The sequence below is a fragment of the Pseudochaenichthys georgianus genome, chromosome 24, assembly GCF_902827115.2.
Source record: "Pseudochaenichthys georgianus chromosome 24, fPseGeo1.2, whole genome shotgun sequence".
Taxonomy (NCBI): Eukaryota; Metazoa; Chordata; class Actinopteri; order Perciformes; family Channichthyidae; genus Pseudochaenichthys; species Pseudochaenichthys georgianus.
Genome location: NC_047526.1, coordinates 26,638,163 through 26,655,408, shown reverse-complemented (window position 1 = coordinate 26,655,408; position 17,246 = coordinate 26,638,163). Strand labels below are relative to the sequence as shown.

The 17,246-nt window shown below is 40.5% G+C and overlaps 1 protein-coding gene across 2 annotated transcripts; it reads left to right on the top strand.

The window, feature by feature from the left end:
* The first annotated feature begins 252 nt into the window (after window positions 1-252).
* capn3b (calpain 3b) lies at window positions 253-17,163 on the top strand. 2 transcript variants are annotated; one of them, XM_034076086.2, is made up of 23 exons: window positions 253-777; window positions 2,941-3,010; window positions 3,438-3,556; window positions 4,060-4,193; window positions 4,586-4,754; window positions 5,328-5,411; window positions 5,512-5,603; window positions 5,724-5,801; window positions 6,118-6,278; window positions 6,894-7,063; window positions 7,146-7,157; window positions 7,687-7,895; window positions 8,016-8,049; window positions 8,728-8,751; window positions 8,993-9,085; window positions 9,893-9,970; window positions 10,067-10,124; window positions 10,205-10,269; window positions 14,412-14,480; window positions 14,562-14,640; window positions 15,164-15,280; window positions 15,451-15,509; window positions 15,938-17,163. In XM_034076086.2, the coding sequence occupies exons 1-23, from the start codon at window positions 466-468 to the stop codon at window positions 15,962-15,964; spliced, it is 2,313 nt and encodes a 770-aa protein (XP_033931977.1). In that variant the 5' UTR covers window positions 253-465; the 3' UTR covers window positions 15,965-17,163. The 2 variants fall into 2 exon arrangements, with proteins under 2 accessions (XP_033931977.1, XP_033931979.1); XM_034076088.2 differs by lacking the exon at window positions 8,728-8,751.
* The last annotated feature ends 83 nt before the right edge of the window (window positions 17,164-17,246 follow it).

The window sequence follows — 17,246 nt, the reverse complement described above, 5'->3', positions numbered from 1 at the left end:
ACTTTGCTTCCATAACATGTCTTCTTTCCAACTAGTGTAAACAATCTTCCCTTCATACACATAGTTAATTCTACTACATGTCTCAGGTAACAAACTGTCATATGTTCAGTTTAATGTATAGATGTTTGGACAGCCGCCTTTATCAGCACATTGAAAATGTATTAGGGTCTCTTTAAGGAGCCCCCTCCCCTCCTCTGAAGAGGCCTATATATAGGTGCAGCCATCAGCAGACGCACAACAGAGACTGTGGGTGCTGGTGGAGTGAAAGTGGTGAGTGTACATGAGCAGTGACAACCTTTTTCAGCAAAATAAGGAACTAGAAGTGATCATCAGAGTTAGGCGAGTCAGGGAGGACACAGGAAGTCTCCTTGGGCTGTTTTGCAAGTCCATGCTCTGTTACTGCCAGTGTTTTTTTGCACTTTATAAACTGATTTTGAAAAACAGGAACTGGCCTTTACTGACAAGATGGGGGACGAGCAACATAGAGAGCCTGTTGTTGAAGATATACAGGTGAAAGTGCTTTATGAAGCTGAAGCATCATCTGGGCCCGATGAGAAAGCTGCCTACCCTCCTGCTGGAACTAACTCCATCTACTCTGCCATTCTGAGCCGAAACGAGGCTGTCAAGGATGCCACGCGATTAAAGACCTTTTTGGAACTTCGAGACAAATACGTGAAGAAGAAGGTGGTGTTTGAAGACCCCCTGTTTCCTGCAAATGACTCCTCACTCTTTTACAGTCACAAACCCACCATGAAGATTGAGTGGAAACGTCCCTCGGTGAGTGCCAGACTTTAGTCAGGCTCTTAATATAAAACTTTGTTGGGAGAGATGTTTTCTGAATCCCTGTGTATCTCACCACTTCCACCACAACACATGGCTGGGGTGTCATGTGGCTGCATGCGGATGCATAGCTCTGGGTTGTCACCTTCTACTTTCTCAGACAGCTGAGTGTCACACAGTGCTGGGAAACATGTGGGAACTCAATGCTGGCTTTAGAGTTTCATATTTTTCTGATTGAGATAGCAGCAGCTTTATTCATTCTGCCAAAAGTCCTGCAGTGACTGTCAGGGCTACTTTTATATGCACACTTGAACAGTCACATCAACCAGTCAAAGCTATCTACAGTATATAGCAGATTTAATACATTTTCAACAAAAGTAAACTAAACAACGGACAATAAAATGAGGTAATGATAGATGAATGAGACAACACAAACCATACCTTAATTAAAAGCCAGGCTAAAAAGACATGTCTTAAGTCTTCTATAAAAAATGTCCATGGTACCTAACACACTGACACAGATCCAAACAGTAACGTGAATGCAGACACAACAAATGACCCAAACCTTAACATAATACTTAACACTTATGTTGCTTGATTGCTTAGTGATTAGTGATGAATGGTTAGTGATGTAAGTTGTTTTTTGCCTTACCGTTTAAATTGGTGATACATGATTCCCTTCAGGGGGTCAACAGTAGAGCACGCTCTAAATTCGGAAACATGAGGTGGCATTTTCACAGCCTTAGTTATGGTGAATCGTTGATGAGGGAAAGAGTCCCTGCTGGAAACCCCCCTGATTAGAATTTGATTTCTTATCTCTATCCTTTTTGTTATTATCTTGTTTTATAACCCATGAAAACTGAGCAATTTTGATATTTCGGGAGTTTAAAAGTGCTAAACGTTTTTTTTTGCTCAAGTTTTGTGTGTTTTTTGGTTAATCAAAAGTAGTTTCAAAAGCTCTTTAAGTAAAACGATTCCCATTTTCTTGGCTTGGGATGCCTCTTCATAAATTGTGTGCATGAGAGGGTGATTTATTCTCTAAATGCTTCATTTGAAAATGTCCTAATTGAGGCCTAATTCCTATCCAACATTACACAAGAAATAACGGCATTGAATATAAGAATAATTTGTGTGGCATAAATATGTTTTCCTTCTTATTCTTTTCATCATTTGGTGACAATCTACAGGATACCATGTAATCTTCCAACATAAAATCAAACAATGTGCTCTAAAAAAATTCTAACTGTATTTATACTGAAGGCAAATGTTGAGTCAACCATAACATCCCTAATTGGTGTCTAAAAATAAGGTGCATGATGAATCATTTCCAGTAGGACCACAAGCAGTCAGACACTTGGTTTTGACAGGTTTGTATTTATGATCTGGGGGCACCTATGCACGCAGCACAACGTTATCACTAAAGAGGTCGCGACCAGCAGACCTCCAGCAGCTGCTTCCTCCTGAATATGCAGCGAATGTAGCCAGAGCAATTTCTCCAACTCACTCTCAGTTTCAGGGTCCTCATGTTGTCGATCATTGCAAATACAGTTTTTAAATTGTTGCAGAGTTTAATATTCCACCTGATAGGCCCAGAGTTAATTGCCTACAGAAGGGGTGCAAAATCAGGCAGCAAAAACACTAGCTCTGCCTGATTTAGAAGTACTCCTTTAATTACATTACATTATTACATTACATTGCATTTAGCTGACGCTTTTATCCAAAGCGACTTACAATAAGTTTGAATGTTTTACCTGATTCAACACCTCAAAATCAATAAAGAATTTGCAACATTTTGGTTTGAATCAGGATCTCAAGCTATCCAAGTATAATAAAAAAAGCAATCTGACCTGTCATCCGACAAATTTCAATGAATATAACATTATGTAAAGTATTATACCCAGCTTTGTTAAAGGCATAATTAACTAGTTTAAACTATATGTTCTATTATTACCATAAAGAGTGCATGTTATATTGCAAGACATCTTAATTTGGATATCAGACTAAAAACACACCAAAACAATTATATTTTCCCATGTTATAAATATTTGATATATATATATATATATATATATATATATATTTAGGCTTTTGAAATGCATGACAAAAAAAGTCTGGCGCTCAGAAATACTTTTTAACACTTGCTTTTCTTTTCCATGACAGGAAATATGTGACGACCCCCAGTTCATTGTAGATGGAGCCAACAGGACAGACATCTGTCAAGGAACATTAGGTAACTCTTAAACAATTTCTGCTTTCAAACAAGTGGAAGAAAAGCACTTGATGCATAAAATAGCCCATCACACTGATCTCAGCCTCTCTATGGGGCACACACATTTGTTTTCCTTAGTTAAGCCTACATGTTCAGAAACAAGAATTGAAGAGCAAGAGCGAAGGGAGAAAGAAAGAACACATTCACCTCATTTTGGATGGATGTTTAAGAAAAAGTTGTGCAAAAAGTCAATTGTGTCTCAGCCATTTAGGAAAATACAATATCTATACAATATACATTACAGTTTAAACATGGGTAGAAACTGGAGCCTGGAACACTGCAGCTGAAATGACCGTGAGATTGAGCCCTAATTTAGTCACCTCACTGATGTTGCTTTATGAAGTTGTACCTCAAGTGTTTCTGCAGCTCTTAAATCTTCTGTTGACAGGTGACTGCTGGCTGCTCGCTGCCATCGCCTGCCTCACTGTGAACGAGAAGCTGCTGTACAGAGTGATCCCTCCCGACCAGAGCTTCACCGAAAACTACGCCGGCATCTTCCATTTCCAGGTTTTAAATGGGTTTTTGACCCAATGTGTAAAAAGCACCTGAGCTTTCATCTTCTGACAGAAGATAAAGTTTAAATAAAAAAAAAAAAATCAACACATTTAATCCAGGGACAAGACATGATGTGCAAAACATAAACTTATTACACTGAATTATTTTGCATAGGTTTATTTTGTGTTTTGAGGTTAAACATCAAAACACAATATAGCTTGAATGCTAATTTCCTTCATGGTCCTTCATTTTAAGATAATAAAAACACAGCATATTCAAAGTAAGAAAATTCGAAAAATTACCAACACATATTTACGTATTCAAATAAAAAACAAATAAAAGTTGATCAAATTAGATTACAATTGACAGCAGTAACATGACCCAAACGTTGTTTTAATGAAGTGTTTTACATGTTACATCTCACACATTTTAGTTTACCTTTGCTAAGAGATGGCGGGAGATGGATCGGTCTCTTCATTGACTTTGTCTTGAATCTGTTCTTTTCTTTTACTCAGTTGTGGCGTTATGGAGAATGGGTCGATGTGGTGGTGGACGACCGTATCCCCACCTGCAACAACCAACTGGTCTTCACCAAATCTTTCAGGAAGAATGAGTTCTGGAGCGCTCTTCTGGAAAAAGCTTATGCCAAGTGAGTGCGGTCTATCAGCTTTCCCTGCAAAGTGAAAGAGTCGTGCAGCTTCAACGTTATATCTTAATAATGTTAATTCTTTCAGTAGAGTTCAGGTTTTCTTTTCAGAAAATCTGTCAAACAAGATGATCAACACGTGAAACCACTGACCTCTCACCCTGCTGTCATAATATTTCTTCAACCAATTTCAAACGAAACAAGTTTTAAGATAACAATTTCACCTAAATGTCCCATTAAGGTCTATACCTTTCTGCAGAGTAGCGACAGTTACTTGGCACATCACTGCTCTGTCCTCATGTTTCCCAAATTTGCTGCAGACTCTGTAAAAAAATCCAAAGCTCGTAAAGAACAGATGTACAGTGAGCAGAATGATTAATCTCTCTCTCTCTCAGGTTGCACGGATCGTATGAAGCCCTTAAAGGGGGCAACACTTTGGAGGCCATGGAGGATTTCACCGGAGGGGTTACAGAGTTCTTTGAGTTGTCTGAAGCCCCCAAAGATCTCTACAGCATCATGAGGAAGGCGCTGGACAGGGGCTCGCTGATGGGCTGCTCCATAGATGTGAGTGGTGAGGAAAGTATGGGAAATAAGTGCACAGGAAACAGAGAAACGTCACTCAAACATTACAGGGACACCAAAGCAAGATGCAACAACACAACTGACTGAATTATGAAAATCAATTTCGTGGTTTTCCTTTTCCTGTAGTGTGTCATATAGGTTTTTCCCCCCGTCACCGCAATTGGACACATTTGTTTATTTCCATAACACAGTGACATCACCATGTAACACTCGCACTTCCATTGGCTAGCGCTCCAACACATTATACGTGATAGGCTAAGAGGTGGGACATCGCCAAGCAGTTTGACCAATCACAACAGAGCCGGCCAGGTAACAAATCAGAGTTGGAGGAACCCTATAAAAAAAATGCAGATACATTTATTTTCACAAATTAGCATTTATATAGAGTGCTTTCCCAAATTATGAGAGGCTAAAAGTAAGTTCAAAGTAATTGTATCAATATTTTTAAACTTTGAAATCAAATCCAGAATAAATTACTGTATTAAAATGATGTTTTAACAGCATGTACTTATCCATGTCCAATGAGTTTTGTTCTCTGACTTGTGTATCTTTCAGATTACTTCAGCCGCTGAGATGGAGTCTCGGACTGAACAGGGTCTGGTTAAAGGTCACGCTTACTCCATCATAGGCCTGGCAGAGGTGAAGTATAATGTCCACCCACTATGCTGTGAATGCAGATTAGATATTCTTGGTATGAAGGCCTTTAAAATGGTGCTGACCGATAAAATGTTGTTTCTAGTGTGACGAGGTGGCAAAGGATACCAAGATTCACCTGATTCGCTTACGCAATCCCTGGGGCTGGGTGCTGTGGAAAGGACCATGGAGTGCAAAGTGAGATTATATCTGGGACATGGGAACCTTTATTTAACTGTAACATTTGCAAATTATTATCTGCTAATTATTCTGATGTATTATGGCTTATTCTTGTTGTGTATTACATTTGTTTTCCAGTTCAAAGGAATGGTCGACCATTTCCACGGCTGACAAGGAAAACCTAAAAAAACAAACTGTAGAGGAGAGTGAGTTCTGGTGAGTAAAACCACAGTTTTTCACATTCAAGCCTTTTGCCATTTATTGACTGTAATCTTAATAAACAGACGCACACACATTTCTTGCAAGTTATAAAAATGTATATTAAAATCATAACTTTACACTGTACAAATGAATGGATGATATTAGTTCTTTCCATTAGCATGTTAGCATCTAGCTCAAATCAAATCTGAACCCTCAGCACTTTACTTTTTTCAAGCCACACTGGCTGTAAAGACAAGAAAAAGGGCAAAGTTGTTTCCATTTTCATCATATCGAACTCTAAAGAACTTCCTTTTGTCTGTTCGACCTCTAGGATGGCTTTTGATGAATTCAAGAAGAACTTCACAAAGCTGGAGATGTGTAACCTGACTCCCGACACCTTGCAGTGTGAGGAGAGGACCAGTTGGACAGTGTCGGTCAACGAGGGTCGCTGGGTGCGCGGCAGCTCTGCCGGCGGCTGCAGGAACAACAAAAGTAGGCCTCGATATTTCCAAAATATTCCTCTTAAAGCCAATAAATTGGGCGTTGGGGTTGGTTTTAAAAAAAAGAATGGCCGCCTCACTACACATGTTCCCGCTTATTACATGGCCACATGCTAAATAATCGAACAACTTGACTGCTAATAATATTTTTAATTATTTTATTGACTTAAAAATGATCGTACTGCTAAAAACTAACGGCTGGAATTAACGACAGCACTGATTGAAGTTTTCTGTAACTTTCCAAGTCAGTACACAGTTTCTCTTCCAATAAAACGCCCTAAACACTGCACAGCCCATACCGTGTTCCAGGGGTGCACCAGGCAACTGCTTGGGGCCCCGGACCAGAAGGGGGCCCCCAAAGAAGGTAGATTAAGAAGGTCCACAGCAACGACAACATGAAACACCCTTTAATTAACTGCAACGACATGTATGGTAACCCCCCTCAAGGGGTCCCCATGCATAGCGCGCCGTCTGACTTGACCAATCAGAATCGAGTATTCAACTAAGCAGTGTAAGAAAGATCAATATCTTTCCCACCTGGATCTTGTGTTGTCACTGCTGTCATGTGACCACTTGTAAATGGGAATATACTTGTTGTGTTTCACAGACACTTTCTGGACGAACCCTCAGTATCGGTTGCAGCTGTCCGAGGAGGACGACGACCCCGAGGACCACCAGGCGGCCTGCACCGTGGTCGTGGCTCTGATGCAGAAAGGTCGCAGGATGCAGCGCCACCAAGGGGCCAAGTTCTTCACCATCGGATTTTCCATCTACGAGGTACTGATCACAAAAAAACAAAACCACTGGATAAGCTGATGTGCATTCAGTGGGTTCAATATCTTCTTCTTTGTCTCTGCAGGTGCCCAAGGAGGTACGGCCATCCTGAAAGAGGACGTTAGTTTGATGATGTCCACAGTATCGGCCTGCATTTCCAGAGATTTGAGTCTGTGTGTGCTTGGGTTAGCAGTTCATGTCGTAGATAAGCAGTATATAGCTCTTGTGAAACCTTAATGTACACGTGACATCACAAGCCAAACTACTTTATAATAATTTACAACACTGACTTAAAGTAACTTATTTATTTGATTATTTAACCGTTTAGTCAACAAAAAGTTATAAAATAGTGAAAAGGCCCTTCCTATTTCCCAGAGGCCAGTCAAACTGCTTGTTTCATCCATTGTAGTTCTTAATTTTAATTGAATGTATCCTTTATTGAGCTAGTAATTATTAATTTAATGTATTTCATACTTTCAATCCTAAATGCAGGATCTTTGATAATTTTTGTCTCAATTCCCTCTTTTTGAATGATCCATTTCCGTTAATACCTTTTCTGTTTTGACTGCTTTTCTTATTTGAAGAGTTTAGTCCCATCCCACCATCTGATATATCTCCTTCCATAGATGCTTGGACAGAATCAACACCTGCAGAAGGACTTCTTCCTGTACAACGCTTCCAAAGCTAAATGTAAGACCTACATTAACCTGCGGGAGGTGACGGAGCGCATCCATCTTCCTCCAGGAGAGTACGTCATCGTCCCCACCACCTTTGAAGCCCATCAGGAGGGGGAGTTCATCCTCAGGGTCTTCTCTGAGAAGCAGAGCATTACAGAGTAAGTATCACTCAGGGTGGCATATTTTGGGGATTGTTGACAATTGCAAATATAAGGTATTCAAGTGAAAGGTCATTCAAGAACTAAAAGGAATCCTAATGTGTTTGTTTTTCCTCACAGGGAGGAGGATAACGTCGGGATGGACAAAACACAGGTTCGCAAATTGTTTGAATAAGTAGTGGGGTTGTAGATATGTCTTGATAATTCTGACAGTGGTGATTTCAGTGGTGAAAAGGTTAAAAACCAAAGAGTAGGTTCCTTTTTATGTCTAATTATTCTGACATGGTTTTAATCACTTCTAGGGGCAAGTTTATATGTTGGGATCGATATTTTATTAGAGGACACGGTATATAAAATATGTTTGAAGCGGATACTTTCTTTTGCAACACACTTGAATTTGTTTTAACTTTATAAGAAATTTAAATTGAAAGAGAATCAGACGTAAAACAAATTGAGGATAGGATAGAGATGATATTTTATTATTAAGTTATTAAGAAAAATACACAAGCTCCCATCTTCTCAAAGCAACATTTATTCCCAAATAAACCATCCTTTCCTACTTCCTTTTTAAAAGGTTAAATATATGAAACAAAATAGTGCAGTGCAGAGGCCTACTGCTCGAAACACACTGAAATATCAGTTTGCATTTCATATTTTCTAAACCCCAACTGTGTAACACCTATTTAATCAACATTGTTTTCTCAAACTAATTGTCATCTCCCAATTCACACTCTACTCATTGTTTCCCCCCAAAACAACTGTCATGATAAGTGTTTTCCTCCTTTTCATCTCATGTCATCCTTCTGTCCTTCCTTGTGTCATTGGTCATCAGCAAGACACGAAAAAGAAGGAGAAGGTAATGCATGCATGTGTCAAAAAGCATTGCTCGATGGCTCTTTACACTCTGCTTCATCCACTGCTTCACTCCTGCTACTCTCCATTATGCCTGCTTTTTAAATGTTGGTAGTTTGTGCCATTATCGCATATATAGAATAAAACCAGTGGAATAACTATAAATAACTCTCTCTTTTCTGTTTCTGTTTGTCTTTTTTTAACCCGTCTCTCCTCTTACTAACTAATGCCGTTGCCCATGCCAGCCTATTGTATTTGTGTCAGACAGAGCAAAAGCCAACAAAGAAATCGAGCATGACGGCATTCGGGGAGAGAAGAAGAAGAAGAAGAAGCCAAAGGTAATCTCCTGATTTTAGGACACAAACGTTGACACTGCAGACACACAGCTCAGAGCTGGTAGTTACTCATTTCTGGAGACTGACGGCTCTGACATGCGCTCTCGACCAGGTCAAATAACCCCTTTGAGAATTAAGCAATTGAGAGTGGGGCCAATGATCTCAAGTGTCTCCGCTGCACCTGTTTCCCTGTGAGGCCTCAGGTTAGACGGGCCGAGTTGTTTATGTTTATCCAATGGGTGGCTTTCCTGTGCTACGGGAAAGCATCCAGAGCTCAAACGTCATAAATGTAGTGTTATATATAGAGCAACAGGCACACATTAAACACATCATTTAATGTTTCAAGATGACTGAGAACTTAAAAGTTATCGACAGGAAAAGTAGTCCTATTTGTGCAATATTTATTTAAGAATCTGGTCAAATCATCTCTGAAAAACTACATTGCTCTACTGTTCTGTTATATTCAGTAATGTCCTTATCCAGCACATGGAGGTAGTCAAACCTTTTCCAATTTACACCAAAACCACCTCACAGTAACTACATATTTGGGCCAAAAATCATGTTCATTCTTATTTTGCAAAAGACATTCCTATTTGACTGTCAATATCCACGAATGAATGTTACATTTACGGTGTAGGTTTTATTACTTATTGGTAGTATGTGTCTTTAGTTGTTTTTGTGTGTCTTTACTGTTGTGTTATGATTGTTTGCTGTTCTGTCATGAGCAAACTAAAGCAGATTGAATATGGCGATGAGATATTGGACCCTTATCATCTTACGAAATGTACTTCTTTCTCACGTGGCCCTCAGATAAATCTACTCGAAGAAGAGGAGGAGACTGAGGAGGAAAAACAGTTCAGAGCCATTTACCAAAAGATTGCTGGAGATGTGAGTAGGCTACAAGAAGGATAAAACAGGCAAGACTTGGATTTACAATTTATATTTATATTAATACATGAAACAAATTGTCCCTCCCTCTATCAGGACATGCAGATCTGCGCCAACGAACTCAAGACGGTCATGAAGAACGTGCTCTCTAAACGTGAATACACTGGTTGATTTGAGTCATTATTGTGCATTGTGTGTCATGTGATCAATCATACCGAGCCTTCCTTTCTACAGATAATGACATAAAGACAGAGGGTTTCAGCCTTGAGACATGTCGGAGTATGATCGCCTTGATGGATGTATCCTTTCAGCTGAAACCACCAGAGTTTATACAGAGCTCACAACAGATAAGGTGGTTATTTATTGGTTTGAACTCCTCTAGTTATTGAACATCCTCAGTTACTCCATTGAGCCACCCAGTGGTAGAACATGGAAACTATGTTACCTGTATACTCTAGTATAGCAAAGTCAAAAAAGTCATTTATCAGTAGTAAAAATGTAAAAATGTAATCCTTATTTATAATTTTGACATTCACATCTGTAAATCAGCATTCATTGTCATCTATTTTTTGTAGGCCTATTCATTCTGTTTAAACACAACATTTCTGCACGGTTACATTTCAAGATGATAGGCTTCACTAATACACTGAACAAAAATATAAACGCAACACTTTTGTTTTTGCTCCCATTTTTCATGAGATGAACTCAAAGATCTAAAACATTTTCTATATACACAAAATAACCATTTCTCTCAAATATTGTTCACAAATCTGAAAACATCTGTGATAGTGAGCACTTCTCCTTTGCCGAGATAATCCATCCCACCTCACAGGTGTGTGGCATATCAAGATGCTGATTCAACAGTGTGACGACCCCTCCCCCCTTCTGCCTGGCTGTGCTCCCTGCCTTGCTGTCCTCTGGCAGGTACTGGGAGTGTCGTCCTGTTTGTGCCCGCCCATCTATAGACGGAGCCTCAAGAAGGTATAAAAGTTGCCCAGCTGCAAGGATCACTCTCTGATTCCGGCATGCTGCAGCAACCTCAGCCTACAGCCTGTGTTAGGTTTGATGCACCCTCCAACATGCTACAACACCCTTCCACACACCCACACACTGCTCACACTACTGACAGTCTGATTCTTATGTACACTATTCATCAGAGGTGTTTTTCTATAACCTGTTAAATAAACAGATATTTGGCATTCAACTCTGTGGCCTCCCTATTTGTTCCAGCCTTAGGTCAGGTTGTAACAAGTGGGGGCTCGTCCGGGATAATTTCCGGTGCTGCTTAAAGGACATGGTGACCTATTTCAGTCGGGGAGTGTTCACACAGCTTGTTGGTTGACTCTGAGTTTTGTAGGGGAAAATAGGTCAGGTTGATCTTACTCTGTCTAAGTAACTGGTCTTACTCACAGTTGTGTTTCTGTCCAAGCAAGCTATGTTTTCCGGTATTGCTGTTTTGTGTTAAAGGCTGTCAAATGTTTGGAACCCTTATTCCTGTTAGGTATAAGCAATGAGAGACACAAGCTGTCTCCATTGAACCTTTTTTTGTTTGTTGTTTTTGTGTAGTAAGTGGCTAGAGCATTTGCTCGGGTGCACTCCATGACTGCCTAGGTGATTTTCAATTGCTGAGAATTAACCGGGTCACTGGGCTTTTGTGCTTAAAATCCTCCCACAATTCTACACGAAGACTAGAGGTGAGTGAGTCAGTAAGCATTTGGTAAGGTAGTTAGCCAGAGGAGTGGGGTCTCCATATGTAAAACTGTCTTTCACTATCAGTTACTGCTGGAAAAACCTTGCCTTGGTCGGTAAACGGTTAAATGGCTTCGATTGAAGATTTTGTTGAGTCCCCAAATGAGGATTTGTTGGGTACTTATAAAAAAGATCAGCTTTTGAGAGTGGCTGACCATTACGGTCTTGAACTTCCCACAAAGTTGAATAGAGTTGTTGGTAGAAATAAAGGCACAGTTAGTGGAAAAAAGTGTTGTCTGTATTTCTGGGGCCTGCCTCCCAACAGTCAATTGAGTCAGGTAATGTTTCAGGTGTGGTTCCAGTCCTGTCTGGACTTGGGGTTGGACTGTCATTTAAAGAACAGTTGAGACAAAATGCCCGTCTTCAGGAAGCGGAGATGGTTCAGGTTAGACAAAAACTAGACTTGGAGCGCTATAGATTGGAGCTGATGAGTGAAGGTAAGCTTCCATCTGAGACCAGGAGAGCTGCAGAGACTGTAGGTCAGGTTCCTGCAAATCAAGCGATATTGCTGTTAGTTTGCGGATAGTTCCGAGGTTCAACGAAAAGGACCCAGACATTTTCTTTGTTATTTGAGCGTCTAGCAGAGGCACGAGACTGGTCTGATGTTGAGCGCACCCTTCTGCTTCAGTGTGTCTTCACTGGAAAGGCCCAGGAGGCTTTCACTGCCATGACTGCTGAAGACAGTAGCAATTACCAGTTGGTGAAAGCTGCTGTACTTCAGGCATTTGAGTTAGTACCTGAAGCATATCGACAGCGCTTTAGGCTACTCAGAAAAGAGAAGCAGTCACACATGGAGTTTGCTCGTGATATAACCACTAGTTTGAACCGTTGGTGCGTTTCCTCACAAGTAAAAGCTCTGGAAGATCTGCAGGAGCTTATCTTGCTTGAGCAATTCAAAAGTAGGGCTGGCCACAATAAAAGGCCACTCTAAAATGTTCAGTTTTATCACACAGCACAATGCCACAGATGTCACAAGTTTTGAGGGAGCGTGCAATTGGCATGCTGACAGCAGGAATGTCCACCAGAGCTGTTGCCCGTGAATTGAATGTTCATTTCTCTACCATAAGCCGTCTCCAAAGGCGTTTCAGAGAATTTGGCTGTACATCCAACCGGCCTCACAACCGCAGACCACGTGTAACCACACCAGCCCAGGACCTCCACATCCAGCATGTTCACCTCCAAGATCGTCTGAGACCAGCCACTCGGACAGCTGCTGCAACAATCGGTTTGCATAACCAAAGAATTTCTGCACAAACTGTCAGAAACCGTCTCAGGGAAGCTCATCTGCATGCTCGTCGTCCTCATCGGGGTCTCGACCTGACTCCGGTTCGTCGTCGTCACCGACTTGAGTGGGCAAATGCTCACATTCGATGGCGTCTGGCACGTTGGAGAGGTGATCTCTTCACGGATGAATCCCGGTTTTCACTGTTCAGGGCAGATGGCAGACAGCGTGTGTGGCGTCGTGGGGGTGAGCGGTTTTCTGATGTCAATGTTGTGAATCGAGTGGCCCATGGTGGTGGTGGGGTTATGGTATGGGCAGGAGTATGTTATGGCCGACGAACACAGGTGCATTTTATTGATGGCATTGTGAATGCACAGAGATACCGTGACGAGATCCTGAGGCCCATTGTTGTGCCATTCATCCACGACCATCACCTCATGTTGCAGCATGATAATGCACGGCCCCATGTTGCAAGGATCTGTACACAATTCCTGGAGGCTGAAAACATCCCAGTTCTTGCATGGCCAGCATACTCACCGGACATGTCACCCATTGAGCATGTTTGGGATGCTCTGGATCGGCGTATACGACGGCGTGTTCCAGTTCCTGCCAATATCCAGCAACTTGGCACAGCCATTGAAGAGGAGTGGACCAACATTCCACAGGCCACAATCAACAACCTGATCAACTCTATGCGAAGGAGATGTGTTTCACTGTGTGAGGCAAATGGTGGTCACACCAGATACTGACTGGTTTTCGGACCCCCCCAGACCCCCCCCAATAAAGCAAAACTGCACGTTTCAGAGTGGCCTTTTATTGTGGCCAGCCTAAGGCACACCTGTGCAATAATCATGCTGTCTAATCAGCATCTTGATATGCCACACCTGTGAGGTGGGATGGATTATCTCGGCAAAGGAGAAGTGCTCACTATCACAGATTTTTTCAGATTTGTGAACAATATTTGAGAGAAATGGTTATTTTGTGTATATAGAAAATGTTTTAGATCTTTGAGTTCATCTCATGAAAAATGGGAGCAAAAACAAAAGTGTTGCATTTATATTTTTGTTCAGTGTATTATTATGCTGATACTAGAATTAGATTCCAATGGTATCCGTGCAGGATTGTTTCTGACTTAAATTAACAACTTTTCCAGAGTTTTCAAAGCAATTCAGATGTTTTATCCAACTAAATATTCTGCTTAAATCCATATCTTTTGGCAGTCAAAAAACGGTTTGCTTTTCTGCTTGCAACACACAGGGAGGCAGGCATGTGCCCGTTTTTAAAAGGGAGGTATATTCAAATTGAGGATATGGTTTATAGATATAATATATCAAATTAATATAATATTAATTTGATATGTTAAATAGAATGTTGAGTGTAAAAAAAGTACACATGTTTCAGCCCTATTTTATCTCTACGATCTAAAATCCTTACTGGCTCCGTTGGTTTTCCATAACCGACCTCTCTCAGACTGATGGTACGGGGAAGCTGAACCTGCAGGAGTTCAAACACTTGTGGAAAAAGATCAAGGAGTGGCAGGTGGGACCGTTTTCATCTTTCTATATCTTCTGCTTATTTTAAAACAAACAACTGACTGTCCGTCTCCTCGTGTGTCTCCAGCTGATCTTCAGAAAATACGATAAAGACAAATCTTGCTCCATCAGCAGTTTTGAGATGAGGAACGCTGTTAATGATGCAGGTGAGCACAGCTTCAAAAAAGAAATGTTTAACAATAAACAAATATATTTATTTAAGTATTAACAACGGCAACTCACAAGATATCCCAGTTCACTTAATTTCATGTCAGTTCATGGATTTCATCTTTAGAAAAAAAATGTTTCCCATTTTATTTAGGATTGTGATTCAGCTTTTCTATTATAAGCCTCAACAATGATTTAATATTCACTGGATTGGGTTGAAATGTGTACTAAACATCCAATAAACCATAAGGATAATTGCAAAAAAATGTCATTGAAAATTACAGATTTTATACTACCTTATATTTAGGCTTTGAAAATAAAAATATATAACTACATCAATTGTGGTCTCTAAATTAAAATGTAAATGTTGTAGACTACACTTCACATCTTTCAATTCATAACCAAATAAAATTGCAAGGATTCTATTTTTCTCAGCTTTTGTCAGAAATAACATCCCATAATTGCCGTTCTGTTGAAACTGGAAATAAACTATTGACTAATCTGAGTGTCCCTCCCATGCAGGGTTCCACCTGAACAAACAGCTGTATGACATCATAGCCATGCGCTACGCAGACGAACACCTCAACATCGACTTCGACAGTTACATCTGCTGCTTCGTGAGACTAGAGGGCATGTTCAGTAAGTAACACCACACTCTCACCTTTCATTTATTTCCTCTGAATATTTTACACTTTTACACAATCTTTGCAGGGCCACATTTCAATTATGTAAGCCGGTACCTGCAGCCTTGCATCACTGTACGTTGTATTAAGAGTTAAATAAAGACTGACTTGTTGCGTCTTGTGCAGGAGCTTTTGACGCCTTTGACAAAGACGGAGATGGAGTAATAAAGCTCAATGTCCTGGAGGTAAGCCTGTTTGTGTTCTTTACAACATGATATTCTGTGTCTTTTGCCATTTATACTGTATGTCGTTGCGTACAGTTCTACAAACATGTTCTTTGAGAGTCATGCATGTGAGGAAGGGCATTCATGTTTTAAGAGTAATAGTTTGAAGAGCTTTTAAACATATTGCAGTCTGAGGTACTTCTATGTTGGATTAGATAACACTTACAAGGGTTTCTAAAATTCTGTCCATTTATTAAGAACAAACATTTGAGACTACTCCTCACTATAAGGCGCAAATGAAATACGACAACATACTACATCCACAAAATCGACCATGCATTACAAAACAGTTGAATGTGTCTTGGGTCTTTAGTCACAATGTGTACTGTGAGTAACTACCAAAATGAAACCCCATTTAAGCTAATTTGTTTCTCTGTCTCTCTTTCCAGTGGCTTCAGCTGACCATGTATTCTTAAGTGACCTTCCTGAGCGCTGACACGTGGAGCTGATGTTCAATCATGACTTCATCTCTTCTTGCACATACATCTTTTTCACAAATCAGATGTTTGATTGCGAATCATATCCGGATTTGATGTGGAATTTAGATTTCTCAGATCATTCAAACTATGATGTGTAAATGTAAGGTCAATGTTATGTAACTTATGTTAAGGTGTCAGCATCAATCATGTTTTGGGCAGTGACGTTGTTACAGGGTATATGCAGGAATCCTGAAGTCAAATTTAATACTTTTAAAGACCTTTTTTAAGACCCTTTCCATACATTTTAAGACCATCGCAACTTCGAGTTCTAACCGGTTACCTTGGCGACACACTTTACCTCACATTTACTATATTGATTGTAAGATGGCACAACTAAACAGAGTGCAGACAGACTACTGAAGCCTCCTCTCCACATGAACTTCAACCTCTCTGTGAAGGTCAGGTTTAATGCAGTCTGCTGCTTTGTTGCTTCTGGACTCTGTGCTCTTTCATTCCAGTAAAACCATCAGAAACCATTCAAACCACTATTTGACCGATGAACAAAACAATTGACAAAACTTTGAACTATGAAACTTTGGTGAGCTTCAGCGGGGTAATGCCATATAGGAGCTCCCTCACAAATACCCAGGGGTTAAATTGGGCTGGGGCTGTCCGGGGCTAAGCCCGGCACATAGGACGATGCTCTGACGTCATCACCCTCACACATTTGTCATATGTTTAAAAAAACCAATATATATGTTAAGACTTTTCTCGTTCTTAATATAGACTATATTTAGGGTCGATATGTGTTACTTTAAAATAGCAGATCTCTGTGACCGGATATAGTTTGGCTTAGACCCCGGCCCCACGAGGACGCATACAGTAAAACGCATACGCAAACGCAAAAAAGTCTTCAGTTCACACGCATTATATTCATTAACGTGTCCGTTTACACCAGACCGTTGGAAATGCTGGAAACGCTGTAGTACATATGCCAGGCCTGTAAGTGGCGCTGCTGCCGCCACAAAATACACCAAAGGCAGCGAAGAAGACCCCGGAGCATGGTTGTCATGGTTGCCCTTCTGTTTATTCTCCGCGGTGGACGGCGTGTTCTCCTGCTGTATATCTCTCAGGTAGTCCACCAGCAGGGGGTTTCCCGACATGTTGTTTCAGTAAATTAAAGGGTGTTTCATGTTGTCGTTGCTGTGGACCTTCTTAATACCTTGGAAAATGCCGTTGAATACTTTTTAATAGCCTTAATTTTCGCTAAATTGATTTA